Source organism: Ambystoma mexicanum, chromosome 12 (genome assembly GCF_040938575.1).
Source record: "Ambystoma mexicanum isolate Mex_15411 chromosome 12, UKY_AmexF1_1, whole genome shotgun sequence".
NCBI classification, from domain to species: Eukaryota; Metazoa; Chordata; class Amphibia; order Caudata; family Ambystomatidae; genus Ambystoma; species Ambystoma mexicanum.
This window is the reverse complement of record NC_090936.1, coordinates 795,627,143-795,654,388: the sequence shown is the minus strand read 5'-3', so window position 1 is coordinate 795,654,388 and position 27,246 is coordinate 795,627,143. Positions and strand designations below refer to the sequence as shown.

At 44.0% G+C, this 27,246-nt stretch overlaps 1 protein-coding gene across 12 annotated transcripts in view; it reads right to left on the bottom strand.

Moving 5' to 3' along the window:
- Nucleotides 1-27,246, bottom strand: part of PTPRQ (protein tyrosine phosphatase receptor type Q) — a 2,012,995-nt gene that overhangs the window by 783,767 nt on the left and 1,201,982 nt on the right. For all 12 annotated transcript variants that reach the window (XM_069629300.1, XM_069629298.1, XM_069629293.1 and 9 more), the window contains 2 exons: nt 15,037-15,197; nt 9,502-9,647 (listed from right to left, as the gene is read on the bottom strand). In XM_069629300.1, the coding sequence (XP_069485401.1) occupies nt 9,502-9,647; nt 15,037-15,197 (307 nt within the window). The remainder of the gene's footprint in view (nt 1-9,501; nt 9,648-15,036; nt 15,198-27,246) is intronic.

Sequence of the window (27,246 nt, the reverse complement as noted above, 5' to 3'; positions counted from 1 at the left end):
AATGTGCATTAGACTGCTTTTACATTCTCCTCTCTGTGGTGAGGTTCCCTGCATGTAACTTTCTATTGTGACTTCTAGCCGGGAGACTCAGTGAGCCAGATACCTAGCCAAGCAAATTAGAGAAAAAACACATTTCCCATAATGCCCCTCAGCAACAAAAACAAAACCCGGATCAGATCCGGGAAGGGGAGTTAGGGACTGAGGAGAGGGTAAACCTGTCAAAATACCCAGTCAGATCACTTAGGCCAGGGGAGACATCAGGAAACCTGTCTCAGAGCACAAATAACGAATGTTTACAGGCAAACGACCCATAGATGGACTACTTCTCCCACAACACCCTTCTCTCCTAACTAGAAAACCCAGAATGAATTAGGGAATTGGGGGAAATGAGGGAAACCTAAAGACCCCTGGAGCCCATCTAACACAATTGCCTTCCCAATAGCAGCACAGTAGGATATCTCCCACACAAGCAGCTTGCTCAACCTCTCTATCAGCCCTAGTTCTAATCAAGGGGTGAGGAGACTATATAAGTCAGAAAGCCCATTCCAGTCAGGTGGCTGATGGGAATAGGCGGCTCCTGTTTGGAAAAGGCTGAAGAGGGAAGTCTGCTGGAGAGGAGAGAGGCTGCCAATTCTTTGGAGACTGGAGAGTGCTGCAGAGGGGAGCTGGAGAAATGGTAGCAGATGATTATCAATAAAGATCTCAGACCAAATGACCGGACAGACTCAAAGAACATGGCAAAGTACTACTTTTATCCTCAATTGAATAAAGCAGGGCAAACTGGCAGACATCGGACTGATGTTTGCATGCTCACACATAAACCTGATTACCGAGAGGTTTTATACCCCAATATGCGTTATCTATGATGTCATCCTACGTGGCAAACTCTAAAACCTATCAACGGGAGGGACTGGCTAGGGGAACATATCTACTTATAGTATACATAGGGGTTAGTACACCATGGGCTGCCTCTTATCTGTAAGGCACGCCTCGAACTACCTCTAAATACGTGTAATACTGATTAAAGTTGACTAAATGGTAGTGGATTGGTCTATGCAACATTTTATAGCAGGGTACCCCATACACCCACTGATTGGTTGGCATTCCTGCCCAACCTTGGACTTTCGGCTAGGCTAGCAGCACATAAGCAAAATGAAACCCAGGTGATTGGGTCACATCAGATTACACCCCACTTTCCCAATTAGTCCATCATCTTTCATCAGTCTGAACCAAAGTTTCCCGTCTGTAGTTGACCTTGTAGCTTGCTCTCTGATCTAGGACATTCAAGGCAGTGTAAGCACATCACTACCTTCATCCACAGCTTTATGAACAGCCCTTGTTTTTGACTTATGAATCACGTGTGAAGAGACCACAAATGTGTCCATTTCAACCTCTTATTTACTGCTATTTGATTCATTTATGCTGGGTGTCAATGCTCCTCTTGGCCTCTAGAGACTTGCTCCCTCTATCTTGTACAGACTGTATACACTTTTAATTGTCCATTTCTTGGCACTTGAAAAATACATTTCTTCTTTAATCTAAGAGAAATATGTCTCACTTCCATGGTTTATATGTCTGACTCCCTTTGTGCCTTGCAGCTATTCTTTAAAAATAGTATCCTTGATCCCAGGCCAAAAGTTTTTTTTTTAGCATCTCCTCACTCTGCAACCCTGGTCTGTCTCTGAGGAAGCTGGATTGAGAATTAACACGAGCTGGCATCCATCTTCCAATTATGGCCATCCTAGCCATGTCATATACTCCTCTATAGCAAGCTTCTATATGCCTTTTCTACTGTGCATTGCTGCGTATTTACACTTATTGGCTAGCAAGTTACTTCATCTTCTTTTGCAGAAATAACTTTTATTTCATACATGTTTCTCTTGTCACTTCAGTTACATCGTCACTCTTAAGTATGTCATATCGTTTCAGCATGTCTTCACGCATCTTTATGACTGCACTCTGCCTTCATCAATTTCACTCTGCACTCCATGATGTCCAAGGGTGCATGCTGACATCCTTCCACACAATATCCTTCCACTCTCTCAGTGCGAGGATATATTTGATATGGTTGTCTGAGTGCATATCATCTCTCGTACACTCAATCCGGTATAGGGACAACACATGGAGTCCCATAAAGGGCTCTTCTCCTACTGTTCCAATATGACAGCAGTGAGGGGGTGGGAGTTAGGGAAAATGCATCCACCACTTCTCTAGAGAAGCGAAACCAGGATTTGAGTATATGGTGATAGTTGAAAAAGGGGAAAAGAGAGAGGAAGGAACACCAGGACTTGAGTGGCAGGTGATAGTATGAACAGGGGAAAGGAGGGAAAAGGCAAAACCAGGAGTGGAGTACAAGGTGGTACTAAGAAACGGGGAAATAAGGGAGGAAACAAAACCAGGAGTGGGTGGAAGGCAGTTTTAGGAAGAGAGGAAAGTGGGGAGGATGTAAAACCAAGAGTGGAGTTGAAGGCAGGAATAACATTAGAATAATGGAGGGAGGAATTAAGACCCAGAGTGGAGTGGAAGGTGGCGAGAAAATGCCAAGGTGGCAGTAAAGAAGAGGCGAAAGATCAGCAGGAGGGGGAGATAGGCAAGAGTGAGGAGACTGAGGACAATACGTCTTCAGGGGAGGAGAGTGAAGAAGATTGCATAGGCATTGACGAGGAATGGAAGAGAAAAACAAAGCAGTAGAGAAAGAGATCAGAGATATTTTAAAGGGTATTAAAAAAAGAGCTGAAGAGCCAGAAGCAGGTTAGTCAGCTAGAGGTAAGAGGTTCCAGAGAGGAGGTGTGGAGAACATAGTCAGGAAGCAAAACTAAAAGGGACTGGTCCTTCTGTCTCTCTCCTGGCTGACTCCAACATCTGAAGGAGAACCCTGAGGGTCCTACAGAATATCAAAATTGGCTTTATCTTGGGGTATGGGACCCCAGGAAGCCTGCACCATAACTCAAAAGAGCAAAATAAGGACTTGCTTCATCCTTTAACCTGTATCAAATCAGGGGGTGTGAGGTAACTCCTCTGCAACGTTGGAACGGTGAAAGCTGAGACTCGAAAACATGACCACTCAACATGAGATTAGGAAAGCCGACATAAAAGGCATCTGTGGAAGAAGGCCTTCCTTTATTTTGTTATTTATTTGTGAAAGATCCTGTTTATATTTAACTTGGCCCATCCCTGAACCTAGTCCTTGATAAAAACCTTAAACAGTAAGCACCTGGTCTTGGCCTAATTCTTCGTCCCATAAATTCAATCTGTGACATCCACCTACAAAATGTGCCCCTGGATCTCACTACTTTGGCCTTCTCCTCACCCAAAATTCATGTGTGCCTAGCCCTGCTCTGCCATTCTCCTTCACCTACAAAATTCAGCTGGGGTTCCCACTGCTTTGGCCTTTCGCTCCACCTACAAAACATGTGTCCCTAACACTGCTTTTGGCAGCTCCTCTCCTACAAACTTCACATGTGCCTAACACTCCTTTAGCCTTCTGCTTCATCTAAAAAACATATGTGTTATTTACCCTTCTTTGACATCTCCCCTCATACAAAAGGCAAATGTGCTCAAAACTGCTCTGGTCTACTCCTCTGCCTACAAAACACATATGTCCCTAGCACTGCCTTGGAGTTTTCCCCACCAACAATATACATGCATGCATAAGACTGTGTATGCATTCTTCTTCACCTACAAAATGCATGTTTTCACAACATTACCCCGGAGTTCTTCCTTATTATAAAACATAGTTGTGCCTAACACTGCTTTTACATACTCCCTGTCAAATAACACACATGTGCCTAACACTGTTTGGCCTTCTCCTCCACCTGCAAAACATGTGTGCCTAACACAGCATTCACCGTGTCCTCCTCCTACAAAACACGTGTGTCTAACACTGCTCCCTGCAAACATAGCACATGTGTGCCTTACACTTCTTTGGAATTCTCCTTTCCTGCAAAAGGCATGTGTGACTAACAATGATTTGACCTTCTACCTGCCTACAAAGCGCATGTGCGCCCAACACCGCTTTGAGCTACTCCTCTGCCTACAAAACACATGTATGCCAAACCATTCCTTTAAATGTTCCTTGCAAACAAAAGGTGCGTGTGACTAACTAACACTGCCTTGGAACTCCCCTTTGCCAGAAAAGTGATATGTGCATACAATACTCCGGTGTTGTCTACTCTTATAAAACATGTGTGCTTAACACTGCTTTGGCATTATCCTCTGCTTACAAAACAAACGTGAGCTCTATCTTCTTTGGCCTTTTCTGCCTGCAAAAGACGCATGCGCATTAACACTGCGTTCCTGTTCTCCTTGCTTACAAAACAATGGCCCTCATTACGACCCAGGCGGTAAGTTACCGTCTGGGCCGTGACTTTACCACCATGGCGTAAACTACGTTTCGCCATGGTGGTTGGCGGACTTACCGCCCCATTCCGACCTTGGCGGGGCGGTAAGTCCCCAATCCCCATTTACCCTTCCCCATTCCCATTTTTTCCCCATAGGGCATAATGGGAGTGGGGAAGGCGTTAATTACGCCACGGTAAATTACGGTGGCGTAATTAACTCCATGGTCCCTTAGCGCCATGGATTTTAACACCTGCTAAAAGCAGGTGTTAAGTCCGCCATGGCGCTAAGGGACCTCGTACTCAGGCGGTAAGGGTCGGCGCTGTTTACGGCGCCGTAAACCCCTTACCGCCTGAGTTGTAATGAGGGCCAATATGTAGCTAACACTGCTTTGGCCTTCTCCTCTGTCTATAAACACACATGTTCCTCACGCACCTTCTCTCCCACCGGAGTGGTGAACCTCCTCCACCAACAAATCATGTCCTCCCCAAACACACCAGGAAATTCTACCATAATTCCCCAATTCTATTGTTATCCTACCATTGATTTGATTGTATTCTAACCTACATCATTATTAGTTCCCCCTACCTACACACATTCTATTCCCTAACTAGTAGTCAGAGCTCAGAGGTATCCCCGCTTCCATTTAAAATGCCAACCACCAAGTGTTCCTAGTTTCTATGTGCCCGTCTTCATAAAGAGGCAAAGTAGAACTTGCTTGAAACTCATGTTTGAGCTTCAGAAAAAACAACAAAAGTTTAACTTGGTCAAATATTTCAAAATTTGAGAGGTTTGGGTTCTGCACAAACTGTCTCGTCTTCTCCTATCTGTGCCACTGATAGAGCAGTTTCTCACTCTAGGGAGATTCCTAAAGGGGGCAGGATGGCATCCCTACGGCCTAGCCATGCAAGGGCAGAATAGTGTATTGTTGTGAGTGTTGTTCTCTCTTGGGGCTGCTTCTCTGTGCCTTCACCTACCCTAGCTGAGTCCTCCCTTTCTGAAAGACTGTGTAGGAAAGAAGGGATGTCCGGCTCAAGGTAAGTTGACAGTTTCTTTATTGTCCCTGGTCTTCAGGTTATACAAAACACACAGGATGGTAGGGGACACGAAGACATCAGAAGAGGAAATGTTGGCTTCCCCACACCTCAACAGCTACTCTCCTTTTCCCAACGGTCACTCTCCAAACATCAGAGCACCACATTCCACACAAACCATTACATCCGCATATTCCTCCCAAACTACATTACAACACCTCCCCCTTCCTTGGGAACACTGCAACAACGAAATGGCAAAAAGTGACAAGCACCATTTACACTCTGTCCGGCACACAGACACGCACCAGACCCACAGTACAAAACGGCCAACAATGCACCAAGACCCAGCACGGAAAAAGGAAAACACTAAAAAGGAAATCCTTCGTCAGACCAACCAGACCAAATAATTGCCAGCACCCACACATCAACTCCACACTACACCAACCACACAACCACTCACCACTGAGGCACACCCGCTGAAGTGGAAAAAGGGCAACCTCATCAAAAGAACCGAACCAAACCCCTTGACAGGAACCACTGAGGACTAAAAACAAAAAAATGAACTACCACTAGTCCGGAGCAGCCCCTCGGGACCTCAGGTCTGCCACACCCAAGTGTACCAGAGTTCAAAATAACACACCATGTAACCTACCAAACCAACAATGCCCCAAACTCCTTCCACCCTGGGCTGCTCCCCAGAGCCTCTGACCTGCCACGTCGGAGCACAAAACCAGCTCAACTGCGAGCAACTACACCGCACAACCCACACCGTCGAGGGCTCAATACTTGAACCACCAAAAACCTGACCACACCGCATCATCCAAACACAAAACACCAACTACGTTCACAGGCATCTTGCACCACAGATAATACAACAACTTGCCACCAACATCACCCACCTTATGTTCCATTGAAGGTAGGCAATGGGGAAAACCAATAAACAGGGCACAACCCCGAAAAACTGGAGGACTCAACCTCAGCAGGGCACACCACTAAACATAGGTTACCATAAAACACCTACCACTACACCGACAGGCCCTCAAACAGGAACAGATAAAACACCAATACCCCTACACCGACGGGGCACACATTCCTTAAACCGGAAATTCCCACTCCTCACAGCACAGGCATGACACCCTGCTCAATACCCTAAACTCCTGACCCCTTCGCCCCCGGGGCTCCCAAACAGAAAATGAACTGCTCCCGATGGAACAAATGAAAAAAAACCTGCTCAAGCATCTAGAGAAGGTTATCATGACCCAAACACCAACTAACCACCACAACTTCTCACTCCTACACCACAGAGTGTAACTCACTTAAATATGAGAACCCAAAAAACCTTAAGTGAAATGCTCAACAGATACGCGCCACCCCTAAATGCACACCATTGTAGCGCCATTGCATCCAACACGTCTGCAAAAACTCACCACTTAACACGCACCTCTAATCCCGAATGGATGTGACCATTCATAAAACACCCACACACACTCAACACCGCACAGGACATTTGTCCATAACACGCATGTAGAGGCAGCATGAAAACTCAACAACGGCCACCATATGTAACACGATACTCAAAGCACCAGCAACGTGCACTGAAAACACCTCCTCACCGTACAACACCCATTGGAGGGTCAACGTGCACCGACACCTCCAAAACTCGATGTCTCTCGAAAATGTACCCATAATACTTGAACGCGGACCCTACATGTAAAGAAACCCAAATGCACAAATTGGACCCAATACACAAACCCTAAAACGCACATGTCTGAAATGAATGAATCCCATACGGGCCCTCCACCCACATGTCCGAAGTGAATGAAGACTTGAAAATTCCAGTCCCAGAACTGGCCCATCCACCCTCATGTCCAGTACCTTTAATTAGTACAATAAACAAATCCCAAAAACGTCTGAACTTCCTGCCACAAGTCTGAACAATCAAACCACCCCTAGAGTAGATAGATCCGACCCCAAATACCCAATGCTGCATTATATTTCATTTCCCAAGGCTAAGCTAAACCCGGAAAACAGAGGCCACAACAAAGAGGAACCACAGGACACAAACAACGGCCTTGGAACAGAAATAAAACACTCTTACTCCATGCTAGAGCAACCTATACACCTAAACATGGGCCACAACGTAAACACAACAAACTGAAACAGGCCCTTAACATACACATACTGCTAACGCAGCCCAACCCAGGATCGCGTTCCGCTGGTTCACAGAAACTTCCCAGGGCATAGTCCAAAAATTCAAAAGCACTCAGCGCTCCTTGCCCCACCAGGGGCTGCTCCTTGCTCTCGGGACACTCCACACTGTGCCCACGGCACACTGTACCCCTTGACAGGGGCTGCTGGTGCACTTCTTCTCTGACACCGTCAATGAGACCGCGCACTCCCCCTTGCGCCCCTGCAAGTCACTCCTCCTGCAGGCAAATCCAGTTCCAGCTGTTGTAGAACTCCTCATGGGAAACATGAGCTCCAGGACACTGTAAATGGGACATGACCCGCAGGCGCACCAACGGCCATCCACGTGACCAGCCCTCAGCGCCCCACACAACTGTGATGTCACCACTTGACCAGAAGAGGCCGACACTATAAACTCTGTTGCAGACACCACTAGGCCATAATCTGCAAAGGAACTGCCCACAGCTCCTTAAGCGTTACTTTCCTCACTACTTGGCCTTTCTTCGCTCTGCGCTGCCCAGCCTCTGGGAAAGGACCGGGGTACCCACAAACGTAGGCCGGATCTCCTCAGGCAGACATGTGTAGCTGTGAAAAAGGGACACCCTCTCACTCGCTGGCCCAGACCGGTACTCTCTGCGCACCTCCTCCAGCTCTCGCTCCATGTCCAGCAACTGACACAGGCCAGAACTCTTCAGAGTCGCGACGCACGAGTCACAGAAACTGAAGCTTGCGCTGGGAAATCCTGTACCCAAGCTTGGCATGTGCACTGTCCAAGATCCACACTCCGGCCTCAGCTCACACTGTTCGTGGCAGCAGCACCAAGCCACAGTGCATGTCTGGGTGTGGGGAAGGTAGATGGGGGCAGTGTCCTGAACCAGCTGCACCCCCCCCCCCCCCAGGAGTCCTGGATGTAACACACAGGATCCTCCTACCATCCCATCCTTGTCGCCAGTGTAGAAAAGAAGGGACGTCCGGCTCAAGGTAAATTGACAGTTTCTTTATTGTCCCTGGTCTGCAAGTCTTCAGGTTATACCCAACACACGAGATGGTAGGGGACATGAAGACACAACATCAGAAGAGGAAAACTGGGCTTCCCCACAGCCACTCACATCAACAACTGATCTCCTTTTCCCAATAGTGACTCTCCGAACACCAGGGCACCACATTCCACACGAACCATTACGTCCGCACATTCCACCCAAGCTACATTACAACTATGATATTATGGTGCTATTATGTGGTGGTAATCTTCATCAATGTCAGAGGGATCCCATTTGGAAAGCTTGCTGTTGTTTCGTTGTTTGTGTGACAGGCAGGTAGGCTTTAATGTGGGGTTTTGAATGCATAGTTCATGTTCACATAAGCCAATTATCTGTCTATTTTCTGGGGCTGATGCTTTATGTTTCTCAACCACGGTTTTTAAGGTACTTCATCTTGGGTTTGAGCTTGAGGAGAGGTTGTTGATCAGCATGGACTCCTGAAAGAGCAGTTTGTGTGACACATATCTATTTATCTCTGCCTCTTCACAACGCAGCTGATCAACAAACTCTGTCAAATCATGTCCTGTCAATACTGGATCATCGTCAGGCTTTTTGAAGCCTGTAAATCGGAAGGTCAAAAGACTCTTCGAACATAGACACACCCTTCACCTAAAATACAGGAAGGTTCAGGCCTCCCTAAACTCGGGTTGGCAGGCTATTACCAGCCATGTTCGCCCCCGCGTGGGGGTTATTGCCACAATGCAATTTAAATTTCGAAATCATCACGTGAAGCAAAACAAACGTAATCTTCAAGAGACAACATAACTGCACTGTTATGTAGGCATTTTGATCAAGCACACGAACACATAAAATCGTTTTTGATGAGATTCCTAATAAAAGAAGTTGTAAAGCTGCTTTTGATTTCATAAAAACAAACACAGTTAATTAGAACAAGGACTTACCTGCATCAATATGTGTGAGAGATTCTTGTAGTAAATTGTATAATACTGTATGAGACCATTGGGCTTTGAAGGAGGGCTCCAACTCACAAGAATTGATGTAGATGTCAAGTTTGTATATGAGACATTCCTCGGAGGGTCACTTGGGGCTGAAAAAAACAAATAAAGAAGCTGACTGGGAATTGAGTGTTCAGATGTCCTTATAGGCAAACTTAAATACATTTTCAAATGTCATCATACATCGATATGCTGCAATTAATGAAGTGAATGCACTATTTTCAGGATAAAGGAAAGTTTAACATCATGATGCGGCTACTTAATAGTACATATGAGATTGTGTAAGAGAGAAGGTGATAACTCAACATTTTACTACAGTCCTGTCATTATCAAATATGTGTTTCAACATCCAGTTCCTTCCTACTATGACGTCTTGGCAATGTAATATTCGAAGTATATTCTACTGCTGTGATGTCACATTAGGGTGATACAGCAGGTTTTCTGCCTTCCCAGATTTACTTAGACCAAACTGAACAGCCCCTTTACAGTGCAGGAGTTGTAAGCATGTCAGCTTTAAACAACCGTAGCTCCAGTGCTCGCCAATGCCAAACTCTACACTAGCCCAGCAGCCACTGGTGTGTAAAACTGACAAGCTTGCTGTGACGGAACGACTACAGCTCTGAAGGAGTATGTTCTAAAGCCTTATACTAGTAATCCAGGATAGGCATCCCCAACAACGTGAACCCAGGGGAAGCACAGAACCATAAGCACACGAAAGAGAAAGGGGGTTCACGTGAATCAATATATTCTGACTACTATGGTCAGATTGGAGACAAGTTTTGCATCCGTTTTAGTATATACTGATGCATCTCTATTTGTCTTTGTATAATACAATTGATTTGTTGTTTGGGGACAACCTATTTATCCTACAGGAAACATTGATTGTCTTGACATGTGTGGGATGGTGCCCGTCATATACACATATATGATTTTCTGTTTATTTTTCTTCACTTATTTTCCTTCTTTATATTTTTTATTTTTTCTCTCTTCTTTGCCTTACTCTGGTTATGTAATTTTGAATTTAAATATAGATTGGGCATTAATTGGAGATTCAAGCTGTCCTCTGATGCAATATGTTTTTGAATCATCTTATGCACAGTGTGTCCATTTTACACTTTAGGACGTCTAGTAAACCAATATGCACTTTAATTAGATATGCTTAATATTGATTGTGTGTTTTATGCTGTTTTTATTGTGTTTTCAGTACTATGTGTAATAGAATTGAATATATGTTTATTAAAGATTAATTGAAAAAAAAATGTATTCGCCTTGACCTGGTCTATCCTCTCATCCAGCGCCTATACAATGAGCATTTCATTCGGTTGTTTTATTCTATGGTTTGATTCACGTGAACCCCCCTTCTCTTTGGTGTGCTTATGGTAAAGCCTTATACTAGACATTCAGGATGCATCACTGAAACACAGACCAGCTGTAGTCTAGATTAGTTCCAGGTAGGCTTTATTTCACATATATACAACCTGTACATTACTCTGGTTACTCTTTGTAGGTATTTACAGTCACATGTAGACACTGACCGTAACATAGATAGGTATAGACATTACTGACAAAGGAGTAGACCCACCGGCCATCCAGCCATCCTCAGCTCAGGCCCCCAACTCACACACTCAGAACATTCACACACAGATCCACCCAACATTCTCCTGAGCTGCATTCATGCACCAACATTCTTACAGCAAGCACCCAGGCCAGTGGCAAGACAGGACTATACTACAACAGAGTACACAGGTTAAAAATGGTTTCTAGACTCCATACTACTAAAAAGCAGTGGTCTCAATCATAAATGCACAACATGAATGGTGCACCTCCTTCACATCTTTCAAGGAGCCTAGCCAGAGGACAGGTGGTACTCTTCAAGAGGGTGTGAGCTGGCAAGGAAGCATCCACACAACAGTAGCAATGTGGTAAAAAAAGAAATGTCTAATCACGGTTCTATCAAAACATAAGACTTTAACTACATTAAAAGGACAAACCATTAAAAACACCATCAACCCACTCCTGATGGCTAAGATGAACATAGGTATCCAGGCATATGGTATGCATGGCAGGTTCATGCTCAGGAGTATGTCTTTTAAGGTAAATAGTGGTCTCTTTAATGCTAGTAGGGCCCGCAGAAAAAGGCAAGGGAGACAGAACAATTGTAGATACCTTAATAATTTCTTTCAGGGGCTGAATGCCATCAGGCTGGGCCTCTTGGCACTATCGGATGGGTTGAGTCAGGGGTCGAATTGCTCGAGCTGGTTTGACAAGATACAGAAAACACTGCAATTCAACAAACAGAAATGGCTTGGAGAAGCTGGGACAAGCAGCGATGTTCCGATCCGCACGATTCAAAGGCTTGACGGTAAATCGATGTGTGAATGCAGAGATTTAACTTCAGCATGGCTCGGCTGGGTTTAATGGCACCTAGTGGTTCAGCAGCAGCAATGGCTGGAAGCTTGAAGAAGCTGGGAACACGCATGAGTTGTCAAGTCGACAAGTTTCAAGCAGCGTTTCGAATTGTAGGGTGTCAAACCCAGTTCTGTTGAGTCTTTGCAATGGCTCAAAAATTGTTGAAGGGACTCGCAATGGCTCAGATCAGCTTCACGTGTTGATAGAGTTAAACACAGCTTCATTTTCGTCCTGGGGTGCTGTGAAAACCTGTCTGGGGTCTCTGAAGAAAGGGTGAGCCCATCATGCGTCCTTCCCAGCCCAGATGGTTGACAGGGTTAATTGTAGGTTTTGTCACTTTAGCAGGCAGAGCCCTGGGTACTTGTGTCCAAGCAGCAGGCAGGCCGTTTCCAGCAGCAGGTCACTTCAAATGTTCCCTTGAAGCGGGAAGCAGGTGGGTCTTTATCCCTTCTTGGAAATCTTTTTCTTTTTCCCAATGACTGGGAGCTTTGGGAACTTAACCCCAACACGGCTGCAGTGAAGTCCTCTTTTAGATGGTTGTTCCAATTCAATTCCAAGATGAAGCAACTCATGGGGGTTACCCCCTTCTACAGTCATATTTTCACAGCGTATTGACCCATCTCAAGCCTTCTGTGGCGGGCTACTCCTTGAGGTTGTAACATGGGGTTTGCCTTTTGATGTCAGCTCCCAAAGGGGCCTTGTCTGAAGGAAGTTGGAAAGGGACCCCAGGATGGAGGTGTGGCCAATCATTTTCAAGCTGGTGGGACCCTTCTTTCAGTGTACAGATACCTTCTTCAGCTACATTGCAACTCTCCTGTATGCCGAGATCAAAAGGATCTAGCAATGATCCCCCTGGGGTGACTGGCCTGTGTGCTTTAGAATGTCCTTTGAAGTATCTAGCCCCCCACTCCACCCTCTGGGTGTAAGTCCTGTCCACCTGGGAAGGTATCAAGCTTTCACAGCAAAGGTTTCTGACAGCTGCTGGGGTCACAGGAAACCAGTTTATCAAAGAAATTACATCAGATGGGTTTTGGCATTTATAACTACATTTCCTCATACCCCACTTTATTAAACTTGACATCGCTTCACATTTACATTTAACTCGTATTTAAATGTAGGTTCTTCTGCCAGGCTATGGAGATACACAGTAGTTTGAAACAGGGGTTCCTGATGTTAAAAGTAGCCCATCTGTGTGGGAAAGAATTTGGTTCCAGAATGCTGTTTCAGGAATACATATGTTACTCTGTGGCTGCCATGATGCCAACTCACACTGCAACTTCTGGTGTGTCAGGAGAGAGAGCCCAGCCAGTTATACATGTGTGAACTATATATTTTGCATGAAGCATTTGGAAATGGAGGTCTGTTTAGCAGAGTTCACTTTGTGTGGGAGAAAACAAGCATCATTTTGCATAACAGAAATAATAAAAACCTCAGGATTGTGCACCCATCGCAGATAGGCTGTCTCTCTCACTTTCAATCGTTCCTGCTCCTTCGTGGGGACACACTAACAGGGAGGGGTGGAACCGCTGCGGGAGGTGGATGGCGGCAAGCAACATTTTGGTTTTGTTTTGAGCGAGGTGAGTGGATAAACACAAGGGAGGTGGGGAAGGGTGGCAGGAAGGCAGGGTTTGTTTTAGAGCCAAAAGGTGGGAGTATGTTGAAGTCATGCTGTGGGTGATGGAGGGGGGCAATGCACCAAATCATGCCTAGTTTGGGAGTGGGACTGGAAAACAAATATGGTGGACGTGTGGGAAGGTGGCAGCATTCCATGATTGGGTTTGATTTTTGGGTGGACAAACACATGACAGGTGAGGAAGAGTGGCAGGAGGCCAGGTATTGTTTGGTATCAGGAGGGAGTCATGCCCATTTATGCTGTGTGTGATTCCCTCTGATCGTCCCTCTCCCACATCATCCTCTGCAACTCAGTTCCCTTGGTACAGCGCAGGCATGGCACTGCACAGCATAATATTGTAGATGGCCGCCTCTTAAGAATGGTATACATTACACCGCTGGGTTGAGAGGAGTATCATTGAAAACTCAGTCTTGCATCTTGTTGGCTATCAGTTCTCACGCAGAACCCTTTGATGGAATATTTCCCCAATCAAATCAGTTGTCATCGACATCTTCAATTCCACATATATTTGAAGTGATTGGAATGTGTTAATATTTATATTGCTCTTATTCCTTTTATAACTGATAGGTTTGTTTATACCTGGGAGTGATTTGTTCAGGGCCACGCGCATGTATATTTTACAAATAAAAGTACCAAAAACATATTTTTAAAAAAGGTTATACATTGGCTTTATTTATGCAATGTCAATGTTAATTAAACAAAGTTGCCTGTCCATTGAATGTATCAAAGATGGGGAAATAGAGTTTTTCAAATAGGCACACCCTATTGGTTATCTAAGTAAGCTAGAAAATCTTCACAAAATTGGATACTACTAGCCTCATTTTACAGCATTCTAAATAAGATGAAGGGTACCACAAACATTAGCATTTATGTGCTGTGGGGTCCCCTGAATGTAATTTTGAACGTCCACGAAGCGGAGGGGAAAACGAAAGAGTTAAAAGGGAGGACAACTCGCTTTTCCTTCCTTTTTACTCGTCCTCTAGTAGACAGGTGAACACACCCTGCATGCAGGGTTGGCTAATGGCTTCTTATGGAATCTGGATGGATTTGAGCATAGAAATTCATTTGTTTTACGCCTTCATGAAATTCTCACGCAGGTGTGAAAGTAAGGGCTCACACAAGACAGAGGAGGTGAGCACGGCGGAGAACTGACCTCCACTCCATGCCCTCATCTGGCGTTGTCAGCATCAAAATGGGGCAGAGCAGGAAATGGAGGCATAAACGCATTCCACCTCAGATTTACATCTCCATTTCCCCTACATCCAATTTAAAATGAGGTCCTACGTCTGATTGTATTTGATTTGTATAGCGCCTGTACTGCTGTGAATACAAAAAGCCTCCTAAAACGCTAGAGATTTGCATGCGATTCAAGAAGTCAAATCAAAGCTAAACATACATCTTCAGATTTCTCCTCGATTTCTAATTCAATAAAAAGTTACCTCCTTCTTGTGTTCTGAATTTTGCTGTTTGCGTTTTTACGTTTCCAGGTCCAAATCTAGTGCTTGCTGTTATGTAGGCACTGTAATCGTTGTTATTTTCCAGGTCCGTCAATAATAACGATGTTTCACTCGTATTAATATTTCTGCTTGATATGTCATTCCTAAAACAAAAACATTTCTTTATCAAAACATTAAAAAGACAAATGTCCAGTGTTCAACCATCAACGTAGAGACCCCTACTACAAGTCAAGGGTTATCTCACCCTTAAGGTTTATATTTTGAAATTGCTAATTGCGAGATAATATGACATAGGAGTGGCTGAGCGCCGTTAGAAGCCAATCACTGAGCTAGTACATAACATGTGGCCCTTTACGTGTTAGTGCACAAGCTCTTCCCATTGCACCCTTATTGGAGTAAGTATTTTGTTTATTTCCTTGTCTATTCCTTTGTATTCTGCCAAGGAGTAGTTCATACAACAGATCCGGATATTAATCTTTGAGTATATAAACATCCGTTTTCATTCACATGAAGTCAAAAGCACGGATAACGATTCAATAACTTGCCATCCTAATATGGCCTTGGTCAAAATCTTTTTTTTACATTGAATCCTTGAAAATTGATTTTCTTATGTGATGGGTACAGTAAGCCTGTTGCCTATTGCTGCAAAACGTCACACCTTTCATTTGCTTCTTTTTATCTTTATTGGGGAGATCACCTGTGTTCCCTCAACCCCAGCCACAATGCTTGAAAAAAAATGTAAAAATAGGATGTTGTTTTCTTATACACAAGTCCTTAATTCACCTCCCATCGCCCCCTGAGTATAGGTCCTAATTCTATAGCACCTGCTTAACCACTAAACTATGTATTATGTGGCGGTCCTGTCTATAACACAGGATGTAGACCGTAATGTCTTTGCGGCATCTACAGTAATTGCTGGTGCCAAGTCTATATTTTGAGATGCTGTAAATCGGGTAACCTACTTTATCAAAGCGCGGCTGCAGTAAAAGGTACCACGAGTTAAGAAAATGGCCGCAAAACTCCAGAGCTGTTCGTTACATTATCAAAACGTGCATTAGTAGACTTTACCAAATTAAACATGGTAAGACTATCTACAGCTTGCCTGCTATTTAGGCTTTTTTCTCCTTATATTTACTGCCTGTTATTTTCAACATTACATGTTTGAGCTCGCTCGAACTGTGCTCACTATTAATTAAATTCAATGTTTTGTTTTTGAATTTATTTAAATGTGATGTTTTTAAACGCAATTTCGATACACCACTATTAACAGCAAACAAGACAACATACCAAGTGAATAAGTAAACATTTAAAGAGTGAAGGGCTAATGTACCAGGTCTCAAGGAATACAACCAGATGGTCAGCATGACTAAGTTTAAACATGATGCATATATATAGGAATGTCTATAGAGCAGAGCCAGTTGGCAGGAAATGTTGCACTGTACAAGAAACTAAAAAGGGAAGGTACTGCATTCGCGCAGGAGAGTGGAGAGGGGGAGGGGGATCAATGGAAGGAACAGGGAGTAGACCATTATGTGAGTCTGAAATCAAAATTCAGCCAGGTGCTCAATGAGGAACAGTAGGGAATGGTGTTCCATGAGGAACAGTCGGGCATAGTGCTCCATGCGGATCAGTAGGACAGAGTGTTCCATGAGGAACAGTGGGGAATGGTGCTCCATGCGCAACAGTGGGGAATGGTGCTCCATGCGCAACAGTGGGGAATGGTGCTCCATGAGAAACAGTAGGGCATGGTGCTCCATGCGGAACAGTAGGGAATGGTGTTCCATGAGGAACAGTAGGGCATGGTGCCCCATGAGGAACAATGGGGAATAGTGCTCCATGAGGAACCGTAGGGAATGGTGGTCCATGAGGAACAGTAGGGCATGGTGTTCCATGAGGAACAGTGGGGAATGGTGATCCATGCGGAACAGTAGGGAATGGTGCTCCATGAGGAGCAGTGTGAAATGGTGTTCCATGAGGAACAGTAGGGCATGGTGCTCCATGAGGAACAGTAGGGCATGGTGCTCCATGCAGAACAGTAGGAAATGTTGTTCCATGAGGAACAGTAAGACATGGTGTTCCATGAGGAACAGTGGGGAATGGTGCCCCATGCGGAACAGTAGGGAATGGTGCTCCATGCGCAACAGTGGGAAATGGTGTTCCATGCAGAACAGTAGGGAATGGTGCTCCATGTGCAACAGTGGGAAATGGTGTTCCATGAGGAACAGTAGGGCATGGTGCTCCATGAAGAACAGAAAGGCATGGTGCTCCATGCGGAACAGTAGGGAATGGTGCTCCATGAGGAACAGAAAGGCATGGTGCTCCGTGAGGAACAGTAGGGAATTGTGCTCCATGAGGAACAGAAAGGCATGGTGCTCCATGAGGAACAGTAGGGAACGGTGCTCCATGAGGAACAGTAGGGAATGGAAGAATGAAACATGCAATGAGGTGTGCACAGCTCCTTAGACTGCAGCTGTCAGAGGAGTTCGGAAAGGTGTTTTTTTTCAGAGTACAATCTATGTTGAAATAAGAATATGGCCAGAATAATTATAAGTGAGAGGAAATGCTCCTATGTGCTATGCCCAAGCCTGTAGCATAACTTGGCTCAGCTGTGTTTCTGTCATAGAGGTAAAACAAATGGAAAGTGAACAGTTTACCTGTTAAACATTTAGATTGGTAGCATTGGCAAAGGGCATGCTATACTCTGCAATAGAAGAATAATCCAAACAACTATGGCACGGTAAATGCTAAACTAAAAGGAATGTCCAAGCAGGATTCAATAAAAATAGGAACTTTCATCAAACCACAGATAACACTTAAAAACACTAAATCACCACCTCTCTTAAGGAAAGCACAGAGTTAATGCAGAGTCCATACTAGAGACTGTATACTCTGGGAACTATAATGGGAAAAATGTAGACACAAATGAAAGAAAAAATAAAGAAATGTTACATTAAATATGTCATGGGTAAAGTTGGGAAAGGGGTTCCAGACAGTGTCTATGGTTCAAGGCTGGGACCACACAGGTGCGGGGGGCTCAGAATACTGAAAAAGGCTTTGAGAAAGGCATCTACTCCCCACAATTCACTAACATAGTCTTGTTTAGAAGGCTGGACAGCATCAATTATGTCTTCTTGGTGCTTCACCATGTAGCAGAAGCAGAAGATTGGTTCACACGTACTCATGTGGTGAGCTGCTCAAAATGACTTGAACAGTGGGGATGGCTTCAAAGCAAGATTTCTCAACTGGCTCTCTGGGTAGGTTCAACTGACCTAGCAAGTTTTGGGACAGAGAAGTGTTGCATGGCTCAAGCAAGAACCAGAAGCGGCTGTTCCTAAGACTTCCTCAGATGCTGAAAGTGAAATGCTGAGCAACAACAGTGCCATAAGCAGCGGTGTTGCTAGGTCTAGAAAAGATCCAGGGCTACGCTAATGTCGGGACTGTCGGTACTCCGAGCTAGCTAGCCTTTTGCTTGTGCCATCTGAGCTTCTATCCGGGGATACATCCAAAAGATCCGGACCTATAACTCCTTCAGCTCTCCCCGAGCAAAGCCTCTGCCCACAATTAATGTCTTTGTGCTTTAAAGAGTGCTGCAAGTATAGTACAAGAATTGTACTAAACTGGAGCTCTACACTGAACTTCCCACAACAGGGAAGTACACAAACTTAGGTACAGGAATGCTATCTCCTCTTAGTGTACAAAGGTGCCCAGGTCAAAAGGTGCTTAATTTAGTTAAGCATCAAAGTTCTCCCAGCTCTGGTCCGTGAGTTCCTCGAGGTCCATAGAGGAGAGGAAATGGGCCAGGAGCAGACAAGAACATGAAAGACCAGATGTATTTTCTACCACGTAGGGGGTAACTGCAGACGAAAGGCTACAGGGTTGATCTGTTGTAACACTTGGAATGGTCTGAAATATCAAGGTGCTAGCTGAAAAGGCGCAAAATGATAAAGGACATGTTTCGAGGCCAACCAGACATGACATCCTATAGAGAAAGCTGGATCAGGAGCTCTGTGTAAATCAGCACATTTCTTCACAGTTTTATGGGCTTTGTGTAATGGCCTTGAAAGGTGTTTGTGGCCTTCTTGGGTGTTGACAACCATCATGTCAACTCTGGGTGCCAGCGTTGGGGGACAAGGCTGTCCAGCAAACATGAAATCCATAAGTGGCAAAAAATGGAGAGGTATCCAAGGAAGAATGCTATGCGTTAGTATATGCAAATTCAGCAATGGGCAATAGTTGGGCCCAGTTGTCAAGAACCTGCTTGACACATTCTGTAGCTACATTGGTTTGGGGGTGTTATCCCGAGGACAGGTTTCTTTCTATCTAGAGTATGGTGCATGTATATATCCAAAACCTGGAGATATATTGGGGTCCCCGTCAGAAACTATAGAGGTTGGTAGCCAATGGAGATGAAAAACACCATGCAGAAATGTCATCACCATTTCTAAAGCTGAAGGTAATTTCACCAATGAATTTAAATATCTGGGAGTTATGTTAGACAGCTCTAAAATGGAAAAAGCTATGCAGTCTGTGCTCCACACAAAAATAAGAAACTTGACTTCCCAGGCGAAAATGGGGGACAAATAATATGGACGATTCTCACTTCAGCCCACTATCAACTTTTATAGGACAAAAGTGATACCTTCCATAACCTATGGAGCAGAGGCAATGCCGACCTTAACGAAAACCATCTGGTCGACACTCGAAAGCTTCTTTTGGAGAACAGTTCTAAACCTCCCAAAATCAACACTGATTACTCTAATCAGACGAGAACTGAACCTCTCTACAGGCTATTGTGGCGCATAATAGCATTATGCTCTACCGGAAGATCTTAGAACCAAACTGACCACCACTAATTGCACTGATAAATACAGAGCTTAGAAATGGCCGCTGTAAAATGCTTACACGGTAGGACCAAGAGTGCAAAGAACAACTTCTAGCGATCCAAAGCTCTGTGGAAGAATTAATTAAAAACCCCACAAAAATAAAAAAGAAGTTGGTTGAAACAGACTGGATTCTCACTTTGGACTCAGCAGCGAAATACAAAATAACATTGCATCTTCCGACCCAGGCCAGAAAACTGAACGAAACTCAGCTGTTTCTGAAGAAATATCCTCATTGAATGCTACAGAGTACTTTTTTGAGGGCCCGTCTCAATCTCCTACCGACGAACGTAATTCTGATGCTGAGAGGACTCTCAAACTCAAACAAATGCAGATTCTACAGAAACTTGGCTGAGATTGCATCATTAAGTCACTTACTACGGACATGCCCTGGCACGTCCTACTTAAGAACTCCCTACTTATTTCACCACCTAGCTTCAGCACAGATTCATGAGGAGGAGCTTTGGTGGACTCGCCTGATTGGCGGTGAAAAAACCTCATGGGTGAAAACCACAGGGAAAATTGTGCAATCAATCTTTTCCACAGTCAATGATAAAGGCCAAATTCAATCCTAATCAGCAGCATCCACTATGGTGTTGGGCGACTTGATTCGGGTGAACTAGACAAGGACATCAGGCGAAGCAGCCTTGTTCAAACTCGTTGTTACATACTTGTACATCTAGAACTACTTGACTTTCGATGTTTTCTCTATTCTTCACCTTATAAAAATTGCTATGGCGATTAAACTAAGTAAATAAAAAATTAAAAAATGGCACCAAGGCATCAAAATGGGACAATCGGACAAAGCACTCCACAGTAACCATTATGGTAGTCATACGTTGGCATTGGAATTGGTTAAAGTTTCCCCATACCTTGAGCACATTTGGGGCAGGATTTAACATGGTGTACCACATCAAAGCACAATTGAGGCCACCAAAAATATCTGCTGAGAATTCTACTAGTTCTCTTCTTGTCATGGTGCCCAGCTGCTGGATAATCATGGCACAGGCACAACGCTAGTTCCTGAAGGTTCATTGTGGCCACAAATAGTCAGATGCCTTTAAAGGGATATCCTTGATGGTTCTGAAGATTCTGTTGGGGTCAAGATGCAGGAGGACTAGACAGATTGAGATCCTTAGTAGTTTCATGCACTTATTGGAAAAACGATTGAATTGAGAAGAGAAACCTCTTTCCAGCCACTAGTCATTTACATGTAAATGGAGGGGCTGTAGAACATAAGTCTGGCCTGGACAGGGCATCAGCTATGATGTTCTTGGTTCTGTGATTGAAAGTAACATAAAAATCATGCTGCGCAAAAAAGTAGGCCCTACACACCTGGCGACTGTTCCTACATTCAAAATTCTGTAACGAAAGCAAGTTCTTATGATCTGTCGAGAATTCAACTGGGTATCTGGTGCCTGTCAACAGGCATCTCCATTCCTGACAAGACATTTCTAGAGCTAGTAATTCCTTCTCCAGAACATATCTCCTTGCATGAGCAGTTAATGACCATGAGAAATAAGCAAGGGGATGTTCTTGTTCATCACTTTGAGAATGTAAAAGAACTACTCCTACTGTTGCTTCCGAAACATCGTTTTCTAACATGAAAAGCAGAGCAGTGAGGTCAATAGGAATTTGTCCCCTTGATTAACTTTTGGAGAAGACAGTTATGGGCTAGATTTGTTTTGAGAAATCTTTAATACACTTTCCAGTTTGGTGAATATCGTGACCCTGAAAACGGCCTCTAGATTATCAGAAATTAAGGGCAGGGGATATTTATCCTTGTTGGTAATCTGGTTCAGACCCCTGTAATGCAGACATAGTCTTAACTCACTGGTCTCCTTTTAAGGCACAAAAAACAAGGGTGCCCCCATCTGGCTGCTTTTAATGGAACAATGAGACCATTCTTCAGGTGTCTGTCTACAGATCAGTCCACATGTCTATGAGGAAGTAACTCTGGATAAGTGGATTCCATAAAGACTTTGGAGAAAAATGAATATTCCTGACAGATGGAATGTAGCTGTGCTACCATTAGCTTGTCTTCCGTGGAAGTAATAGCATCTTCTGTGATTGGTCTAGTTATCAGGCATTCTCCAACACAGTGTTCTGAGCCTAAGGCTAAGGTTCTGCGTGACCAGTTCATGCAGGGATTGTGCTTCTTTAACCAATGCATTCCCAGAATCACAGGGTAATGTACTGTTTTAGAAGGGTCAAAACATAACGTTTCTTCATGTACACAAATCCTCATGATGATTTTGAATGTGTTTTTTAACGAGTCCTGAACTTAATGGCTGTCTGTCAACCCCCTCAATGGTTTGAAAGGTTTCTTTGATGTTCCTAGGTGTATGATATTGATTGGCCCACTGACTATTCATAAAAAGGCCAGCGGCCCCAAAATCTACAAATGAATGCAGGTATTACATAAGTATCTCTAGAAGGAATAGACAGGGAATTCTTAAGACTAGAAAAATCTGTTTCTGGTTGTTTCCTAGAGACTGTAGAAAGCGATGATGCATATTCTCGTGAGCCACTCTCACACTCAGGGATGGGAGACAGCATTTCCTTGTCATTGTCCAGGAGCTACAAGGCATTCTTTGACCAGATGTCCTTTATTTCCACAGTATGTACAAAAGCCCAGGCTTCATTGTCGTTTTCTCTTGTCCTCTGACAGAGATGCCTGAGCCATTACTATTTGCATTGGTTCCTCTGAGTCCATTTTCGTTTTATCGGATGTTGGTACTGGCATAGGGTTTGGATTCAAAGTGGTCCAGGTGTACTGATACTTCTTTCATTCATTATTTTGCTTTTGAAGTCGATACTCCAGTTGAAGCACCATAGTAACGAGCTCAGCAAAGGTTGCTGGTGAGCCAACTCATCCTTTAATTCTTCTGATAGGCTCCTCCAGAACAGGATTAACTTTGTATTTTCTGATCAGCCAGTTTCTTCAGCCAACTGGCGAAACTTGGTTACATATGATAAGAAGTCCAGGTTTCTGTGGGAGGAATTGTAAGAGGATTTAATTCAACACTACAGCTAAGTCAATGCCTAGTCTGGGATACTGAATGGAAACCCTTATTGATATATCTTTATGTCCAGTTCATGAGTTCTGGATGACTACCCCTATATAACAGCCCTCTCTTAGAATCCCCCTGACCCCACTGAGCCAAGAAGTAGTTCTGTTTTGCAAGTTTAAAAGGTTTATTTGAGAAATAAAACAAAATATAGATACCACGCTTTTATAATAAATTAATAATCAATATCGCCCTTATCAATATAATGTTAATCAACAATGGGTAATCTGACACTAGCACACTTCTTTATAATCAATGAGGAGTTAGTATAGGATGGATAAAGTAGCAAAATACTTTTATGATTTCAAGGGAAAAGCAATGAGGAATAAAATGCAGTACAGAAATACTTGATATGATTTTAGCAAAAGATAAGATAATCACTTTTTCTCTGGCAATTCGCCCCCCTTCCCTATGCAATGTAAGAAATGGAAGGAGATGGAAATAACACACATAGTTCTCAGGAATGCAATCAAATACAATACGAAATTCAATTCCCACCCCAGCAAGCTTAGAGAAAACCGGTATGAGTTTTAAAACACAGGCCCAAGTGCTTTGAATGTGGTGGCAATGAAGTGAGAAATATGCTGAAAATGCTTTTAATTCCCTCTAGAGATTCAGGGTGAGTGGGAGATGCGTGTTGGTATTAGTTCAGGCTCACTTTAACAATACTCTATGAATGATTAGCAGATTGCAAACGAATTTTAGCAAAGAGAAGCAAAAAGCTGCTGATTTCTACAGATGAAGAAATTGGGCCAAATCGCAAATCGCTGTAAATTTAGCGAGTGCGAGAATCGCGATTGCGGTAAAAGTATAAGGAGTAGGAAGTCTGTTCTAGGCTGCTTGGAAAGCCTAGATTCTAAGCTTTCAGATGAAAGACATTTCGTTCTTAGCCCAAACGGTTCCAGAGATACGGACAATTAAATAAAGGTAGTTTTTCGAATTTAAAGTATACTCAAAATTACAGGTGACAGCTCGCAGCTGCAGAATTGACAGGTGACAGTTGTGCAGCTTTAAAAATGACAGATGACACGATTTCTAGGAGGCAGTTCTACTTAGGTTAAAATAGTTTGGATTAGATTATTTTAACTAAGATATCGTTTCTGCACAGTTCTGCTAGGTACTCACAATATAAATTTGAAATAGGCCTCGCCACGGATCTGGTCAGGTTTTGGACTGGACTGCGGTTCTGGTCTCGGTACTTCACAGTGATCTGGGTCAGCTCTCTGGTTCTGCTCACAGCGGTCTGGGTCACTCTGGATCTCTGGTCTGGTCTCTGGCAATTGTTCTTGGCAAAAGAAATCAAACAGCTCGCCCGGCTGTGGAATAGTTGCAAATTATTTTAAGGATGCTGAGGCCTGCTGAGAAGAGTTCTCAGTTTGTGGTTTTAGGCCCTTGCTTTAAGTTCTGAAGTAAAGTTCTGGTCTTTGGATATTGATGGATTTGAAGTCTGGATCTCTGGATGGGAAGTCGTCGATCAGCATGCTCCGCAGCAAATGGAATTGAATGTCTCTACCTGTCCCAGCAGTCTCTTTTTATGTGTTTTGAAAATGGGTGTGTGCCTGGGCCTAGCTAAGCCTGCCCCTCTCTACTTGTCAATGGCCCAATTCTCCCCTCTCCCATGACTGGGGGAAGGAAATGGATTGTCAGCATGATGAGTCTGTTTATGGGTCAGAGGATCCTCCCCTGGTCAGTTTGCCCACAAATCTATATTTGATTCAAATACATCCTTCCCAGATATACAATTTGTTGAATTTACATGTGCACAATATATATTCCTTATGGACCATGCTTGTCTGCCTCTGATCTTCCTGGGGGCTTGCATTAAAAAATGACAACATTTTGCGCTTTTTAACTGGTTTTGCAATATCAGACATTTACCCAAAATTACACACATGTGCGCAAGGAGTATGGACATTAATTGATGAAGTGTCAGATTTTTAACATGCAGACATTTGGAGTGAGACCCTATTTTCCGCTAGCAACAACCCAGAATACACCACAGGGTCCTAACGCCTCTCAAAATGTTCACAGAAAAATCACAAAAATAATTATATTACTTATATAATTCTGACAAGTCCGCACTATGAGTTATCTATCTTTTTAAAATTATGCCCTGGTCAAAAAGGGGTGTGGCTTCCCACATCACAGGGTGGAATAACTGGTTTATCCACTTCCCCCAAGCTCAGCTGCTAGCAGAGGCACTGCCCCTCCCAGTTCCCCTAAGAGGAAGCCACTTTACGGCCCCCCAATATAACATTTGCCTGAGTCCAGGACAAGCCTTTGTTCAACTCCCTGTAGTCCCCAGCTGCTCCACCCCTAATCTAATCAGAGAGGTGACAACTCCTTTTGGCAAGGGAGTGGCTGAGCAGGTTTCAACTCCTGTCGGGGGTAGTTGTCAGGCAGAATCCAGTTTCATTAAGCCAGGTTTCAGCTAAATGTCACTTTTTGTTCCCAGTTTTCTACATTCAAATCAACCTGAAAATTTTTACATATACATTAAATAATTCCTTCCTTCAAATCATTTCAGAATATAGTTTTACATTGTATCCACCTCTTAGCAAGTCTTTCCTTGGTCTGGTGGGTTTTGTTTCATTTGTTCAGTTTTCCACAAAAGTCTGGTGGTTTTAAAACGCCGGCTTCCTGATAGTGGTGAGTACTGGTAATGCAACCATTTTTGGGATTAAGAAAATGAATTCTCCACAGTTCTGATTTGCTTTTTTGGCAATCAGCATTGCCATTCCCAATGGTTTCAGGCTACTGTGTCTGTAGCACACTGGTGGTTTTAGGCAGTGCCCTCCTGTGCTCACAACATAGGCAAAAATGGGTGGCAGCCTATTCTTCATGTTTTCCCTGTGCACTCTCTGGGGAGTTCTGGCCATCATGATGTTTTCCATGCCAGTACTGGACAGGTTTATGGTAGGGCTTGGATGCATGGGTAAAAACATCCCACAAGCCCCCCCTCTTGCGATGGCCATTCTGTCCTTTCGCTGATGGAACTCGCAAGATCTGGGATGTTCTCCTCCTCTTCTTCCAATTCCATGGATGGCACAGTTCAGCATCTTTTCCTCCCTCCGGTTGGATCGATCGGTTCTCGTTGCTGGTCCTGATGGGAGGATTGGGCGGTACCCCGGGCCCCTCGGGTCTCTGCTCCCGGTCCCCGGTCGTCCTCCTTGGTCAGTCTCCATGGTTTCCTCTCTCCTAGGATGATAAAGCAAAAGCGGCAATACACATTCCTAGACATTTTTCCACCACTATTAATGGTGTGGCGAACATGTACATTTTATACATCCAAATGCATTTTGCAGTCTGATTTTAAAAACAATATATAACAGGGCACATTTGCATTACGTTACTATATTTTTGATATGTGGAATATTTTAGAGTTTGAACTGACATACTCTGGAGCGGCCCCCTCTGGTATTGCAGAGGACTCCTCCAGTTGCTGCAGCGTGTGCCTGGGATGGCAACACTTTAGCTGAACCCACTTGTCTTCCCCTTCCGCCAAACTGCCTTTGGGGATGCGGATCTTGTATGCCACAGGGGAAATTTTGTCTATAATTTCAAACGGTCCTTTCCATGTAGGCAAGAATTTTCGCTGTTTGGCCTGGTTCATTTGGAAATTGTATAGATAGACCCGATCACCCACCTTATATTCCTTTCGGGTAGTTTTTAAATCATAGTGCGTCTTCATGCTCTCGGCTGATCTTTCTAGATTCCGCTGACCATAGGCAAAAGCATGCTGAAGGTGTTTCCTTAAATTGTCCACATACTCATGAGTTGTGGAGGCATTTATCAACGTTTGCTCTTGGGTTCTGTAGAGCAAATGCTGGGGAAGCACCATCTTGCGTCCAGTCATCAACTCAAATGGTGACATTTTGGTTGCAGATGAAGGGGTAGATCTGATGGCTATTAGGACCAGAGGTAATCGGATATCCCAACTTGGCCCAGAATCTGCCACAAACTTTTTTAAGATGCTCACAATGGTTCGGTTGTATCTCTCTACTGCCCCAGAAGAGGCTGGCCGGTAAGCAATATCTAGCTTTCTTTTGACCCCCAGTATCTCCCACATCTTTGTCATTACTTCACTGGTGAAGTGGCTACCTCTGTCTGACTCAATCCTTTGAGGTAGACCGAAACGGGAAAAGATGTGGTTAATCATCAGGGCAGCTGCTGTTTCTGCCTTGCAGTTTGGTGCCGGGAGACATTCCACCCACTTGGTAAACAAGCATGTAACGGTCAAC